We start from the raw sequence: 17784 nt of genomic DNA on the forward strand, positions 1-17784 counted from the left end.
ACCTCCACTCATGTGCCATCGACCATGACTCAGCCTCCGGCCACATGCGCCTGCAAGGGAGGCTGGGAGATGTAGCCCAGTGCATGTCCAGCAAGAAGAGGGAAAGGATTCAGTGAACACAAAGCGGTCTCCACCCCGTGTGGAAATGGTTGCGATTTCCATCTTACAGATGGAACGTTAAGCTCAGAGAAGTTAGCTGTGTCACCAGGTGGCGCAGACAGCCACTGTCCAATGGAGGTGGCAGAGTCCACTGTAAGCTGTGGTCAGATTCTACACCAACATCCAGAAGCAAGTCTGGACAGGGGAGAGCAGTGATGACAGCTGGCACGTAGGAAGCACTTGCTGTGTGCTGGGCTGGGCTGTCAATGCAGTCCACACCCCTGGCAGGACAGCTGTGATCCCCATTTTGCAGATGTGGAGACTGAGGCTAGAGAGGTTTAGTGCGTTGTCTAAAGGCATGCAGTGGTAATGCCAGTTGTGGGATTTGAGCACGGACTGGCTGGTTCCACTGTATGTGCTCCAAACCCAGCCTGTTATTAAATAGGTCCCTCAATTCATCCCTCAGATGAGGGGTGAATCTGAATTGGCTGTCAGGACCAGGGAGGGGTTCCGAACGCGTAGCTTGTCCGAGTAAGCGTTGGAGGTGCCATGCCCCTGCATCTGGGCTTCCTTTGACGGCTCCTCCCCTGTGGACTCTCAGGCAGCCTCTGCTATTCAGAGCAGCCACGAACTCTGAACTCAGCTCCGATGGGCTAATACTTATTTCATAAGCACAGGTCCCAGCTGGATCTCACAAGGTTCTCAGGGAGTCCCCTCCTTCCAGCCCCCTCTAGCCAGTCCGCTCCCTTTTTCTCTCCCTTTCTTCAAATGCTACAAATCCACTGAGTGCCCAGCTCGCCATACCCACCAGGAGTCCAGGAGTGAACAAAAACCCTGTTCTTCAGACCTTCTATTCCCCAGCTCAGTGTCTTGAAAGGAGGTCCCACCTTGTTCAGAGAGGACCCCTTTGAGCAGGTGACATTTGAACAGAGGCAAGAATTCCAGGCAGAGGATGCATGAAGGGAAGGACGGAGAAGGGAGTGGGCCTGGCGGGCCCTGGGTTGAGTGTGGTCAGGTCAGTGTGGCTGGGTCCTGGTGAGGATGGTGGGGAGAGGGGAGGGACGAGGCCATGGCAGTGGCGTGGGGTGGCCCCTGCGAGCCTGGCACGCCAGGGAGGGTGCTGGGCCTTCTGTGTTGTGCCTGCCTCAGCAAGGTCTGCCCGGGGTCCACTGGGGGCATCTGCCAGCAGATGCCATAGGTCACAGGAGACCGCACAAAACTGCCAGAGAAGCACCCCTTAGGTGACAGGGCCCAGCCCTGAAACCCCAGAGAAAAGGCCGAGTGTTGCCTCCCCAGCCCTGCAAAGTGTGCTGGGAGCTTGGTGCTGTCATGATGCCTCTTGGACAGCAGAGAAGATTGTGGCTTTGCGACGTTGTGACTTGCCCAGAGTCACGCATCAGTAACTAAACTGTTTATGTTCTTGTTTTCTTAGCTGTAGAGTGGATTGTTTGTAAATGTTATGGGTCTTCACCAGGGACACCCTACTTCCACTCAAGAATCCCCTTTCTCTCTCAATCCTTAGGCTTGTGGATGATACCCTTAAGTTCTCTCTTCAGAGAGGGCACTGCAGGGTGTGGTGTCTGAGGGGTGGCCAGGAGCCCTTCCCTATGAATGGAGGCCTCGCCTTGTACCTCGCACCTGCCAGGGAGTAGCTTCCGGTGGATCTGAATCCAGGTTCATGGGAGCAGATATGGCCATTTGCAAACTTCTACTGAGTTCATTGGACTGAGGTGTTTTTCAGAAAGCATCAAGGCCTCCATTTGTGTTCAGATCTTGAACCAAGCAAGCATATGCTAAGACTTATTATCGACATAAAAGATTGCCCTCTACTCTGGCGTGAAAGATTGTCCTCTGGGTCATCGTGAACCATCGGTGACAACCAGAACCAAGTAGGGGAACTTACGCTTAGCTCTGGAGGCCTGAGAGTGCCTGGCATTTTAACACCAGCCCAAGAGGAGCTAGCACATAGAGGCAGGAGAGAAGAGCAGGTGGGGAAGGCGTTGCCGGCCGTGCGGACTCTATCACATGGATTTGACCATTACGCCCTAATTATCAGTCACTGTCTGTAAGTTGCAGCTTATTACTATCACGTTCTCTGTCTGTGCCTGGGACCTTATCTGTGTAACTTCTCCCAGACCTTGTATGACAGCTGCAAATTTCAAAGCAAAAGGAAATTCTGTGGGGAGTGTGGTACAGAGATATCCCAGGTCACCAGAGCCCAGGGAAGGTTGCTCTCTGCCCTTCATGACTGGGCAGTGCCCTTGCCCAGCCCTGAGCCACTAGGAGAGATGCATATCTCTGCCTTGGTATTGTGGTGTTATTCAGGACCTTTTTGGTGGCCAGTGATGGAAGCGCTTTAACCAGTTCAATTTTTTAAAAAGGAGCTTAATGGTTCTCCCAGCTGGAAAGTCCAGAAGTGGCAGTTCCCTTGGGGAGACAGGGCTTGGGAATTCAAGTAACAACAGGTCTCTCTCTCTTTCCCTTAATCTTTCTCTCTCTCACTCTCTTCTCCTGTTTCTCCTTTCCTTGTGGCCCCAGCTCTCCACAGGCAGGGACACAGCCATGGATGGTCCTTGGGGCTCACTGATGTTGGCCTGCAGTCAGAGAGGAAGAAAGACTCTTCCACCACACCTGCAGCTACAAACCCTACTTGAGCTTTATTATCTAGAAGGGAGCGTCTCTTTATCCCTGGGCTGTTGTGAGCTGAGTACATTTCAGTGCCAATGACGTCATCACGGCTGGGTCATCGGCTCTGAAATGTACCCAACCCACAATCCATGCCCATGTGTGTGCCGCCAGAAATGGGGACGGGCATGGGGCATACAGAGACACAGCAAATACTCAGCTCCTTTGGGGAATTTCATGAAAGATGTGAACCTTCTGCTCGTGGACACAAACATTCCCATGCAATTCCCAAAGCTTATCTGACCCCAAAAGAAGATAAGGATCTGGAAGGTGAGATGCCTTCCAGAACTGGGATGGTTGCAGGTGGCAAGCCCTGGACCAGCTGAGGGAGATGGGTGGACCTCCAGGCCCTCAGTCTTCGCCTGCTTTTGCTTTTTCAGGCCAATGAGATGCTGTTCTGTGGGCGGAAGCTCACCGCCCAGGAGGCCTGCAGCAGGGGGCTGGTGTCGCAGGTCTTCTGGCCCACCACGTTCAGCCAGGAGGTCATGCTGCGGGTCAAGGAGATGGCATCCTGCAGTGCTGTGGTGAGTTCCTGCGCCTCCTGCGTGCTTGTCCTTATGATAGACCCATTTTACAGATGAGGACAGCAAGGCTCAGAGGGCTTCGTTGACTTGCCAGAGGTCACACAGGGAATAAGCAAAAGACCCAACTTAACAAATGCCTCTTCTCAGTATTGACAGCTTCAATCAGAGGGAGACAGTCAGCATTGTTACAAATTCTCCATCATCTCCAGGCAGAGAAACCTCACAGGAGAAATGGATACTCTAGGGTAGCGTCACTGCTTTCAAAGAAAGTCCTAAACACATGCAGAAGCACAAAACATCTATAGCTTTCAAAGAAACGAGAAGCAAAGGCAAATAAGGACAAAAAGTACTGAACCCGTCCGGAGATGACTAGAGAAAGCTGTACACACCGTGCCTCTATTTCATTTCTTTCCTCCACCGACTGCTCGGCACATTTAAATGTCACTGTTTGAAGATGCACTGAAAAATACATAAACAAATAACACCTCCGCAGAGGCAGTGGTTTTTAATTAAGCGTTGATTTTATCTGATCACAGTCACTCAGAGCACAGCAGGGGAATATCCTGTGAGAAGGTGGAGGCAAGGCCACTCCTGCAGCCCCAGGGCCGGTTCCGGAGCTGAGAGAGGCGTTTTGGGAGATTGAGGCTCTAGGACTTGCTCTGTGCTTGAGAAACGGGGAGCTGCTGGGTGCATTTTTGGGGCCAGACCCTTGCCCCTCCCTTCTTTGTCTCCCTCTGCCTGTGTTCTCACCCGGCTGTCATGCTTCTCCTGCCGGGCCTCATCCCTGTCTATTGGCACCTACTGTGTTTAAGCCCTGCCCCCTGCAGGCTGAACACATGGTGCCCTCAGGGTGAGGGTGTTGGTGGGGGGTGGCAGTCTCCACGTTGTTAGTGAACACTCACGTGGGCCACAGGCATTGCTGATCTCTTCACTCTCTTCACGTGGATTCTCTTTTAATCTTACTAATGACTAGGGTGACCAGTTTGCCCCATCTTGTCTGGGACTGTCCTGGTTTGAGGACTGAAAATCCTGCATCCCAGGAAACCCCATTGTTCTCACGCTGCTGATAAAGACATACCTGAGACTGGGTAATTTATAAAGAAAAGGAGGTTTAATAGACTCACAGTTCCACATGGCTGAGGGAGGCCTCACAATCATGGCGAAGGCCAAAGGCACGTCTTACATGGCGGCAGACAAGACAGAAGTGACAGCCAAGCGAAAGGGGGAACCCCTTATAAAATCAGCAGCTGTCTTGAGACTTACTCACTACCAGGAGAACAGTGTGGGGGAAACCACCCCCATCATTCAGTTATCTCCCACTGGGTCCCTCCTACAACATGTGGGAATTATGGGAGCTACAATTCAAGATGAGATTTGGGTGGGGACACAGCCAAACCATATGCTCCTTAGTCCTGGGCAAACAGGGGTGGTTGATCACCCTGGGGTCATCTTCATGGAAAGACAGGTAGAAATTCTAAGCAGAGGAAGCAGCGAGAGTGAGGGCACTAAAAACAGGAAATCACAGGGAGTGTAGGCAGCGGCATGCGGTTGGGTGGCAGGGGAATGCCAGGAAACGTGCGACTGAAAAGGACGGTGGGAGACTGGCCTGGAAGCTGCAGGGAGGAGTTTGACCTGTTCTGTGGCAGGGAAGAGGCCCTCAGGTGAATCCAACTGTTGAAGGACACCTGAGGGGGCAGGCTTTTAGAACAAGGAATGCTGCAAGGAGGTCTCTGCTGCCAACAGCTGTGAATTCAGGAGTGTTAGGGGTGTTTCCTGAGAAAGGAACTACTCCAGCAGAGTGAGGCCCATGGCCTCGGGAGATGGTGCTCTTCGAGGTCATTCCACGGGGAAAGAGCCAGCTGGGTCTAGCAGCTCATCCCACCATCTTCAGCCTCCAGACCAGGCAGGGGAGTGAGACTGCAGCCTCTTCCAGCCTGCTGGAGCTCGGGAGCTGCCATCTTACTTCTTGCTGTTTGAAGGCATTTCAGGAGAGGCTGGTGGAGGCCAGCAAAATGTGCACAAAGGCCTCACTTCTGGCCGTACCTCTGCCAGAGGGCAGCAGCTGCGTGGCTGCTGGAATCAGCCAGACCTGGTTTTCCTACTCCTTCACCCCTCAGTAGTCAGGCAACCCTGGGCCACTTTACATCATGGAGCTTTGGGTTCTGCATCTGTAACATGGGAATCAAAAGACTACTTACTTGCAGGGTTATCATGAGAAGTAAATGAAAGAATTCAGGAAAAGTACTTCTCTTAGATCCTGTTTGTTAATGGTGATCATAGTGGCATTATTATAGTTATTACAAATATTACTACAATCATTACTCATTGCAATGATTAGTATTACTATTACTGCTCTGATTTTTACTCACTACTATGATTGTTACTATTGTTACTATGATTATTGCTCATTGCTCACTATGACTATTACTATGATTAGCACTCATTACTGATTATTACTACTGTTAGTATGATTATTACTCATTACTATGATTATTACTATTGTTACTATGATTATTGCTTTTTGCTGTGACTTATTGCTATGATTATTGCTCATTACTATGATTACTCATTACTATGATGATAGATTACTACCATCATGGTAGTAATAATCATAGTAATAACACTGTAGGAGTAATGCTATATATACCTAATATGTATATATTGTATATAATATATAATACATATACATAATTATATATTATAATATACATAATATAATATGTATATATTATAGTGCATATACACATATATGTGTTTACATATATACATGTGTTTACATGTGTATATAATGTATATAATACATAATATGTGTATATATGCAATAGTTTAGTAATGAATAATCATAGATCATTTATGATCATTTATCATAGCTGTTGGCAGCAGCTACTACCTTTATAACCATAATTACCATGATTATTATTCCTCCTTACTACAGTTATTACTATAGGTGTGATGATTGTTATTCATTCCTATGATTTTTACTCCTTACTATAATTATTATGAAGGTGATAGCTTTGAGTGTTATTGCTTGTTACTACCATAATTACTAACATTGTAGCCTGAACATGGAGCATTGCTCTTGGGTTGGGTTGTATGGATACTGTGACAACCATTTGTTCATGTCATCGTCTCACTCTGTGTTCTCAGTGATCCTTGAGTTACTGCCAACAGATCATGAAAATGAATCACGGTAGTAGTGTCTCCCACACTTCTTCATTACACCTATAGAAAAGGACTCTGTGTTTGTGTCACCCTTGGGTAACAGGGAAGCCTCTAGTGATCTGGGGTGACATGGGCCCCGCTGAGCCATCCCAGGGCCTCAGGGCTCCATGCCTTGACACATATGGGATCCGTTCATGACCGTGCCGGATACATGGGACTAGGAAGGCCCAGGCTGGAGGAGGCAGCCTTCTATGGCTGTGAGTATGGGAAGTTGGCCAGTGCCCCATGGGCCAGGTACCTAGTTCTGGAGCAGAGTCGCCGGTGTCCAGCTAATCAGGCCTGTCTGTTTCCCTCCAGGTGTTAGAGGAGTCCAAATGCCTCGTGCGGAGCTTCCTGAAATCGGTGCTGGAAGACGTGAATGAGAAGGAATGCCTCATGCTCAAGCAGCTCTGGAGCTCCTCCAAAGGCCTGGACTCCCTCTTCAGCTACCTGCAGGACAAAATTTATGAAGTCTGAGGGGCCCCAGCTCACGGGCCCCCAACTTCTAGCTCTGCCCTGTGTTTTGGAAACCAAAGCACAGTGTCTGCCCCGGCCAAGGAGTTTGTCAAGGTGTCTCTTTATACCTAGGGTTGTGTCCATTTCCTCGTGTCCTTTGGTTGCTCCTCATTGGTTTGATTTTGTGTAATGGATGGAAAATGCAGCATACTTGGCCTCCCCCCACTCCCTGCCCTACCTGGCCAGAGAGCTCTCCGGGGCTGTATCTTCCCAGGGCTCCGCCAAGCGCCGCTGTCCTTTCCCCACTTGCTGAAATGCACCATCACGGTCCAGGAAGGGGAAGACCACTTTCCCATTCTTCTGACTCAGGCTGTGTCTACACAGTGCCTCTGACTTGGAGACTTGGCCATCATGGCTCTCTCCAGTTGTATTTAGATCAGGTGTCAGAGGACGACCAATCTTAGGGAATTTCCAGACCAATGAGCAAAATGATTGTGCACACCTGGCTTCAGTCTCCTCTCCGATGCAAATCTGTGTGACTATTTGGGCTTGGTCTTAAAACCCAATTGAGTGATTTACACACCCAGATATTGTACATTTAGAAATGTTTTGTTAAATATATATTTTTAAAACAATGTAAGTGGAAATTCTGATAATTTATGTGTATTATATGTAAAGCTAGTTTTGCAAACACAAACTACTAGGGAAATGTTTTTTCTTTCCTTGGACTTATTTTATTTATTTATTTTTGTTTATATATTGCGATGTCTGTTGTTCACACAGATACTATTTTCATACTGCCCTGGACCAAATCCCACACAAGGTTCATGCCGTTTGGTGCATTCTAGCAATGAACTATGTAGAAGTAAAGTTTAGAGAGATGAAAACAGAAGGATTTCTTTGGACAAAAGGAATAGCGCTGCACCTCTGTGTAAAACGGTTCTCAGCTGTAATAATAGAATACTAGTTCCTTAGGTTTGTCCGTAGAAGACATCTTGGGAGAGTTTTCTCTTCCCTGTGCTGTCTTTAAGGAGATAAAGGGCCCTCTCAGCCTGAACGATCCTGAAACAGAACGAGTCCCAAATTGTGTGATGTTGGGCAGGGGTGGGGATAGGCCCTACCTAGCGTATTGTCTAGAGTAAGACTTTTTTCTCTGGGGCAAATGACTGAACTTGGATTCTGCAGTCTCTTGCTTCCATGTGATCAGTGATTTCTGGTATTGGCCTTCCAGGGGGTTGGGGAAGAGTTCCCACTCTGCTAAGCTGTCTGGAGGTCTGAATTTTTCCCCCCAGAAGCTGAAATGACCCATCTTTTTTTTAGTTTTTTTATGCACATAGGGAGCAATGACTAGGGATGAGATCTCCTTGCCCCAGTGCCCCCTGGGCTGCAGGGGGGCTCCAACAGCTGTGTTAGACCATGAGACTCAAGTCCCTGGATTAACTACAGAGAAGGAGGCGTTGGGAGTTGTGGTTTTGAGTGGTGAGGAGAAAGGTATAAACCTCAAGTTGAGAGCAGACAAATGGAAGAGGTGTGTTCTAAGGTTTAAACCATGGGTCAAGCACCCAGAGAAAGCTAGATTCTCAGATTCTCAGGATGGAGAGATTTTTTTCATTTCCATCACAGCCCCTGAGTGTTCCTGAAAGCCCTTGGCCCTCCCCTTCTTCCCCTTTCCTGTTGGGCACCAGCCTTTCTTGGCCCTTCTTTGAAGAGAGTGGAATAAGGCAGCAAGAGGTGAGCACAGCTGGTGGAGGTGAGGCAGGCTCAGAAGAGAGTCCTGGTGACAGTTCTGTAACTCTGTGTGGTCCTTTGTCTTCTGCAGGCAACCAGGTGCCCTGGGCAGGACAGGTGGAATGTATTCGTGGCCCTGAGCTTTGAGTTTCAAAGAACAGTTTGATTGTCTAGACCAGATCTAGAGACATGGTCCTTTAAGCAGTGACCCTCAAGTTTTATCTGGACTACTGGTCCTTCTGATGACCTTGGTTCCCTCCCTGGAAAGCCTGTCTTCTTTAAGAGTTCATGAGGGTCAGGAAGGAGGGGAAACCTCTCCTTCAGCCAGAGGAGGATGGAATTGAAGTCCTGTACACCCTCCCCTTTGTCCATGTAGGATCCTGTAAGGACAGTAGACCTGTCCTACAGGGAGTTACCGTAGGGAGACACCTACTTTTCTCCAAATGCCTGTCGTCATAACTCTACCTGGATCTTATCGCCTCGTTTGAGAAAGCAAATGTGAACTTTCCAAAACCCTTAAATGACCCTGGTTCTTATATATTGTGGCAGACAGTGTCTTCACTACTGCTAAATTCTCATTAGAAAGAGCCCCTTCTTTTCTGTTGAGCTTCTGATTGGGCACGGTTATATTCAGCATCTGTCGAAGTGGGGTCAGGATTCTCCTTGGACAAGAAAGGGGATGTTTAGAAATTCTTTTAGATCGGAGTCCACCTTCATTCCCTGCTTGAAAGAAGTAGAAATGCTTCAGCTTTGGATGTACTGTCAAATCCAAACTTCGAAACATTTCAAGGATCTCTGATGATTAAGGTAGGAATGTGAAACCATTTCTAAGGTGGAATTCTTGCTGTTAATTCACAGGTCCTGGGTGTAACGGGAGTGGTGAAAGTCTGTATTTTGGTTGTTTGCATGCAGTCAGTTCCACCGATTGGGTGAAAGCAGGTGAAATCTGTTTGCTGCAGGGTGGACTGGATTTTTCACTTTCTGGGTAGTTGTTTTGATAATGTGTGGGTGAATTCCAAGTAACTTACAGCAAATCGATCTGAGATGGAAAATACGAGACCTCTGGTTGTGTCAGGGTTTATCATAATAGCTTTCCGGAGATAGGGCTCAGACTTTCATTTTTGATCTTCCACCACAGGGCCACCTCTCTATGTGTGGGATCCTTTCTCCCCTCTCTCTACCATTTTCCCCTACCTTCCCCCATAAGTCACTCCCAAGAGCCTGGGCAGGTCTTTGAGGAATTGTGGCTCGTTTTGGCAGCCCTGTCCTGCAGTTTACCTTTGGGTTTGGAAGAATAGCTGTGGGTGGGCAATTGAGGGCACCTCTTTAGTCAGGGACCTTTCTGGCAATCCACTCCCTCCCATCCTGTTAGCCATACAGTGGAACTCTCCTTCCCTCTCTGCCCTAACCCCGGTGATGGCTCACTCTCAGCGTCTTATGGGACCATCTGAGTTCACAACCCTATTCCGAGAGGACTTTGTGCAGAACTTTTGTTAAGGTGGTCAGACCTCCTCACCATTTGGAAGACACAGCCTAATGCTGATGTACTTACGTGCCCCTTCCAGCATAGAAATAATGTCTGTGGGTAACAGCCTTCAAAATCACTAAGAATGACATGGGGATAGCTATGAGAAAGTAGTAGAGAATTGATTTCAACTCTCATTCTTGTTTGGTATAGATTAAACTAGGAAATGTTCTCTCTGAAGCATGAAAATGTTTTTCCCATGTGAAGTTTAGTATAAGGATGGAAAAATAATAATCACAATAGACTTTGAACAATGCAACTGTATCTCTGAATATCCACATTTTAAAATAGCCTTCACTGAATGCTGAATTGCATTTCCCATTAAATGTTGGTTTTAAAAATTTTGTAAACTTTTTTTTTAATTTGGAATTTAGTCACATCCATGAAATTTTCCAATCTAGTTTCTGTGGAAATTTTTTAACAGAGAGAAACAAATGTAAACATCTTCAAATCTTCCTAAGTGAATATTTAAAATGCAGAATTGCTTATCTTCTGTTTTTCTGTATTCAGATACTTAGATCTGTTGTATATATTAGTCTAGACACTCTCACTAATATACACAGTATTTAAGACTCTAAATGAGATTTCTTAAGTATTTTATTTTATTCTCTGTAAATGGTTTTGTATAATCTTTAAAAATCTACACTTTGCCTTTGTAGATATTTAAGGGAAACCATTTGGGGTTGTCTTGCATGTATATTTTTGTTGTAGATAAGTGTTGCTTAGTTATTTCTGCAAATTTTGGTTGAAATGCTTACAGACTTTAATACAGTATATATTTTCAAAATATAAACTTTTATATTTCTGTGATAAGTTAGGATATGCGTTTTAGGCAATATTTTTCATTAATATCACTTGTTCTTTCGAAAAATAGCATACTGGTTTGGTGCCAATTTTTTTCATTAGAATATAATGCTCTTATATTGTTGGAGAGCAGGTTAATCTTTTTTCGAAGTAATTGCGTTTGAAGTATAATTTCAAAATGTATTGAATTTGTGAATAAGCCTTACCATTAGGATCAGTAAATTTTTCAACTTTGCAACTACATAAGTAGTTTAAGATCTCCCCATAAATTCTCACTGTGTGGCAGTTGATGGAGTTTGTGAACAGAGCCTTAAGCTTGTTGCAAAAAAATTTAAAAAGGGTAATACGGGTTGTTTCCTCCATGCAATGTAAGCCGTGCTGATGGACTGAATACAGTCTGTTCATTCATGGCTAGTCTGAAGAGTTTGATTGAGTTGATGGCGGCAGGGACCAGATAGACACGTTGGTGATTGTCTTTGGCCATAAGAATGGACCAAGGACAGGTTTTCCAGAGTCACCTTCATACTGTAAACATGGTCTAGACACGGTCATAGGGAAGGCTGCTGGTCCATCATTTGTTCTGAACAAATGGCATTTCCTGCTCCTGACCCTGGCAGTTGACCCCAGATTTCCTTGTAGATAACTTGGAAACGTCCATTCTGGGTAAGCTCAGCACTGCTTGAGAGATGTTAACAAAGTTTACCTATGAGTCTTACTGTGTAGACAATCTGAAGTCAATTTTAGTTACACAATCAGCATTCCCATGTGTCCTCAGTGTCTTATCAATGAACTATATGTATCAAGCCATACTAAACTGGAGTTTAGCAGGACAAAGGCAAACTAGATGTAGAACATAACGTATCAGCTGAATATGTCTATCCAGGACTGGTTTTCTAGAGCATAAATCATGGAACTCCTTGGCAGTGTATCCACGATGTTTGGGGTTTAATAAAACCAACTAGAATTTGGACTTAGAAAGAAATTATTATTCCTTTTGGTTGTCCGCATAAGGTAATCCAGGGCTATCATATGGCTAAAATCAAGTTATTTGGTTCATCTCTGGTGCATATTTATAAAGTCAACTTATCGGCCATTAAGATGGAGATTTGCTTTAAATTTTTGCAGTGTGTGTGGCAGTCAGAAAAACCCATATCTAGTTTTCAACTTCAACTCTGGCATTTTTATGGCTTAACCTTATCTCATTGATCCAACATCTAGCCTGATCTGGATCTCTTATGTCTAGCCTGATGCTGGAGCTCTTGAAGCTGACTCTTAGAAGTTTGGAATGTGTAGAGTTTCCCGTCTAGTATTTAATTTGTCCCTGTGCCCTTAGTCCCAGCTTGAAGTCATTTGCCAATGTCGATGTTGACAGGATTGTGACAATATTGCCTTTCATAAAACCGAGGACCAAAGAATTCCATTATTCTAACAAAGCCTGAGTTTCATAGATTGTGGGCACATCTAGACAGGTATGTGCATGCTTAATGGTGCAGAGAAACTGCTCACTTCCACCAACCTCATGCTCCCCCTGGCTGGCCATACAGAGGGATTCGTTGTCATATTGAAAAGGCTCTGAAAGATGAGTTTCTAACTGAAGCTCACTATCTCAGGTTGGTGTTTCTGCTGTGTAGTCCCAAGCCTGTATCCATAGCATAAAAGTGGAGGCCTGGTATTCCTCCAGGTTATCTGGCCAGTGTAGACTCCTCCATCTGAATATGAACCTCCAGGGTAAGAATTTTTCAGACATGTCTATACTGAACAGTAGGATCCTGCACTTGCCAAATGTCTGCCTCCTTTTGTTCTTCATTGACCCATTCTAATTCCTGTTAGGTGTGAGAAGAATTGTCTTCAGTTCTCTCTCCATTCTCATTCGTGATGAAATCATTGATCCATTGACCAGTTGAGAAATGATTGATGCTGAAGAAGTGGTATTCTATTGGTAAGGCTTATTACCAAACTTCTGATAATGAAGCAGGCTACCAAAAACTTATCCAACCCACCCTAGGAGTGTTTGGATTTGATCATGGATGTAGCATACACCAAAATCCACCGAGACCTTTGCAAAATTAGGCTACTTGTTTTATTTTGCCAGATTATCATGGGAGAGTCTTTAACTAGTTCTGAATATTTGTAAGTCTGAGTACTTCATAGAATTATAAAGCAGGTACAGCTGACCCCTTCTCACCATGTTGTAAATATTTACTGAGACTGGGTGCAGTACTGAGGGATAATAATCTTCTGATTTATCAAATGCTGACTGTCTAGAGCAAATTGTACACTCTCTTTGTGAATGGTCCTGTAACGTGTATGAACACATTTCTGGGTGCCTTAGAAGTTGTATTTTTCATGTGTGCTAATATGCAGTATTTATACATTGTGAGAAGCTGCTTTGAATAAAAAGGTTGAAACTTCGTCTGCATTTGCTTGTGTTCCCCCTTTTGCAGGCTGCACATAAATTTCGTGAGTAGATTCTGTGGTTTCTGAACAGGGAAGTTTTGGGGGCCTTCTAGGGGCACCTGAATTTGGTGCCTCTGCTCCCTAGAAACTACCCAAATTTGGCCAGGAGGCCTCAATTATTCAGGAAGGCAGTAACTAGGTGGGAGCAACAACTTGATGCCAGAGGACCCCAAAACTGGGGGGCACAGGAGTGATCTTTCAGGGGGTTAATATCAGCATTTACCCCTTCCCTGATGTTTCCAGAATGTTTCCTTGTACCAGGGACTGCCTCCTCAACTAGAGATAAACCTCTCTGGAGCTCGAGCTTGGACAATCCCAGCTTCCATGCATGACTAACAATGATATTTGTCACTATGGACTTAGACAAAGTTCTTTCACATACATACTGTCATTGCTTTGATCATCACAATATGACTCCTAGGAGTGGCACCCTGGTGAGGACCCCTGGTTTCTAGGGCCTGGCCTCAGAAACATTGTGAGGGTTGCCGAAAAGACTGTTAGGAAGTCTTTCAGGGATTTGTGGTGATAGGGGATTCTTGGAAAAGGATTTACACAAGGTCATCTATCCTTCCCTCCATCCATTCTATCAGTCTGTCAGTCCAGCATCCAACCATTCATTCATCCATCCGTCTGCTCATCCGTTAATCCATCTATCCTGTTTGTCCATCATCCAACCATCCATGCATCTGCCGGTTCTTCCATCCATCCATCCTATCCATCTACCTGTCCATCATCCATCCATCTGTCTATCACCCTTCTGTTCATCTTACCTGCCTGTCCATCCGACCATCTGTCCATCTGCCGTACTTGCATCCACCCATCCTATCCATGTCTATCATCCAACCATCCATCCATCCATCCATCCATCCATCCATCCATCCATCCATCCATCCATCCTATCTATTCATCTGGCTGTCCATTATCCAACCATCCTATCTGTTCATCTGTCTATCATCCAGCCATCTGTCTGCCATCCTTTTATTCATTTTACGACCCATATCCATCCGTCCGTCTACCCATCCATCTATCCACCCATCCATTCATCCATCTATCCTGTCCCTTTGTCCATTATCCAACCATTCATGCGTCTGCCATTCTTCCATCTATCCATCCATCCATTTCTAGGCATCCATCTATCCGTTATTCATCCATCATCCTTTTGTTCCTCCATCTGTCCACCCATTCTTCCATCCATCATGTCCATTCACCTGTCTATCATCCAACCATCTGTCCATCTACCATCCTTCCATCCATCCATCCTATCCATCCATCTGTCCATCATTCAACCATCCATTCACCTGTGATTCTTCTATTCATCTATTTGTCCACCCATTTATCTGTCCTATCTGTTCATCTGATAGTCCATAGTCCATTCATCTGTCATCCTTTTACTCATCCGTCCATCCATCATCCTTCCATTCATCCATCCATTATCCTTCCATCCATCATCCATCCATCTGTTTGTTCATCCATTCTTCCATTCAATAATGGCTAATGGGCCTCCTGTGTCTCAGGAGCTGCACAGGTGCTAGAGAATCATGAGATTACTCAGACCCATTCGTACAGGATCTTGGAGTCTAGTAATGTGAGAAAGGTGGGTAATCTGCCATGATTCTTGACATGTCTACAGTACAGTGCTGGAGAGAACATCTTACGCAATCATGAACACTTAGAGTCTAGAAGATGGTGCCACATTAATTGTTCATATTCCCTACACTTTTCAGTGTGTGGGGAAGCCAGAATTGGATGGAGCTCAGGATTTTCCCTCTGCTGGCCTCCCTTTCCTTTTTGCTTTCTGTTCTTGGTGTTATTGTTTTATGTGACTGTTTTCCCCTTCTCTAAAGTCCTGACTCCATCCTAAGTAGTGAAGGTCAAAGCTGAGGAGTCCTTTGCTCCTAGCTTCTTATGGCCCTTCCAATAGATTGGATGAGGTCTTTTTGATGTTTCGAAGTGTAACATCTATAAGACAAACCATCCTTATTTCAGTTATCTCTCATTTGCTAGCTTTGATATGACATGCTGAAAGAACCCCTCCCACAATAGGGGAGATGAAAGTTAAGAACAAAGAGAGCGAAGTGGGCTGAGACCCCACATCCATCAGATATATCAGCAATTAAATGATCAAGCAGTATACTGAATAAGAAGTAATGGAGTGCAATCACAAAAGCAACTTGATTTGCCTCTCACTGTCCCTTTAAGTCTGTTTAATGGGTGTAGTCCTTCCCTAACCCTGAATGAAATCTTGATGGGTTGCAGGACCTTTCTCTCATTCATAGGTAAGAGTTCCTAGTCACAAACACAGTCTCAATTCAGTAATCAAAAATGACCATTTTCCACATAAGAATCGTTGCTCCCAACTTCATTCAAAATGAAGACTTCATTCATGATCTCTGGTCCTTGCTGCCTTTTCTGCATTGGGAAAAGCAGGAAAGATCTTCTGTGACTGGTGCTGTTGACTGGTGAGGCTTTTCATTCTCTGGGCCTCATACGTGTTTATACCTGACTCTGACAAAAGGAACTTGCATGAGGTTTCAGTGACCTTCCTCAGTTGATGGTGGGCAGTCCCCTATAATTGCCAGATGAACCCTATGTCATCAGCCCCTTATTCCTTCAGCTCCTAGGAGTCTGGTTGTCCACTGTCAGCTTTTCCAGTTCATCTCTGTTGGCCCCTTTAGGGCAAGACAGTCCCCAGGCCAGTTCTTTGCCATGCCTCACCACATGTGGCTCATGGGAAACACTCATGCATCCTCTGCCCAAATTGATGCAAGGGATGCAGGCTTCTTCCAGCACAGCAGCAGCTGCCTCACTAGAGGGGTAGCAAGTCAGCCTCAATCTCTTGCTCATTAAATTTCTCAGGCATGAGTCAGACACCAATCCGCTATGTCCTCCAAGTTTTGGGAGGTATATGTAAGGCCCCATTCTTCAACCTGAGATGAAGGGGGAGACCTCTTTTCTTGCTTTCTCTCTCTCTCTCTCTGTGTGTGTGTGTGTGTGTGTGTGTGTAACAGTGGGTAGCACAGTTATCTCTAATGGAATCCTCTTAACAAACCCTTCTTAATAAATGTAAGATACACAAATGACATCTAGAAATTATCCTGGCATTAGAAAGTGGTGATTTCAATGTGGTGGCATTCTCCATGTGAGAGACACACTGTAGGGCTTTGTGAGCTGTGACAATGACTTGAGCTTTCACTGCAAATGAGATGGGAGACCCTGGAGGGTTCAGAGAGAAGTGCCTGCGCTGACTTGTGTTTTAACAAATTTCCTCCATGTAAGTAGACAAAAGCCAGTGATGGCAGGAGCAAGGTCAGTAACATGAGACTCTTGGGATTGTCCATCAGCACTTCGACAGAGGGTTGAATTTAATCAGAGGTGAGGTGGTTGAGGTGGTGAAAAGGAGCAAAAACCTGAGTCAATTTTGTTTGTTTATTTATTTATTTATATTATACTTTAGGTTCTAGGGTACATGTGCATAACGTGCAGGTTTGTTACATATGTATACTTGTGCCATGTTGGTGTGCTGCACCCATCAACTCATCAGCGCCCATCAACTCGTCATTTACATCAGGTATAACTCCCAATGCAATCCCTCCCAACTCCCCACTCCCCATAATAGGCCCAGTGTGTGATGTTCCCCTTCCTGAGTCCAAGTGATCTCATTGTTCAGTTCCCACCTATGAGTGAAAACATGCGGTGTTTGGTTTTCTGTTCTTGCGATAGTTTGCTGAGAATGATGGTTTTCAGCTGCATCCATGTCCCTACAAAGGACACAAACTCATCCTTTATTATGGCTGCATAGTATTCCATGGTGTATATGTGCCACATTTTCTTAATCCAGTCTGTCACTGATGAACATTTGGGTTGATTCCAAGTCTTTTCTTCTGTGAATAGTGCCACAGTAAACATACGTGTGCATGTGTCTTTATAGCAGCATGAATTATAATCCTTTGGGTATATACCCAGTAATGGGATCGCTGGGTCATATGGTACTTGTAGTTCTAGATCCTTGAGGAATCGCCATACTGTTTTCCATAATGGTTGAACTAGTTTACAATCCCACCAACAGTGTAAAAGTGTTCCTATTTCTCCACATCCTCTCCAGCACCTGTTGTTTCCTGACTTTTTAATGATCGCCATTCTAACTGGTGTGAGGTGGTATCTCATTGTAGTTTTGATTTGCATTTCTCTGATGGCCAGTGATGATGAGCATTTTTTCATGTGTCTGTTGGCTGTATGCATGTCTTCTTTTGAAAAATGTCTGTTCATATCCTTTGCCCACTTTTTGATGGGGTTGTTTGTTTTTTT

At 45.3% G+C, this 17784-nt stretch overlaps 1 protein-coding gene across 1 annotated transcript in view; it reads left to right on the forward strand.

Moving 5' to 3' along the window:
• The window catches only part of CDYL2 (chromodomain Y like 2), an 84621-nt gene extending 71187 nt beyond the window's left edge, over nucleotides 1-13434 (forward strand). The window contains exons 5-6 of the mRNA XM_009196921.4: nucleotides 3165-3308; nucleotides 6828-13434. Of these exons, the coding sequence (XP_009195185.1) occupies nucleotides 3165-3308; nucleotides 6828-6986 (303 nt within the window). The 3' untranslated portion in view covers nucleotides 6987-13434. The remainder of the gene's footprint in view (nucleotides 1-3164; nucleotides 3309-6827) is intronic.
• Nucleotides 13435-17784: the final 4350 nt, after the last annotated feature.

Source organism: Papio anubis, chromosome 18 (assembly GCF_008728515.1).
Source record: "Papio anubis isolate 15944 chromosome 18, Panubis1.0, whole genome shotgun sequence".
Lineage (NCBI taxonomy): Eukaryota > Metazoa > Chordata > Mammalia > Primates > Cercopithecidae > Papio > Papio anubis.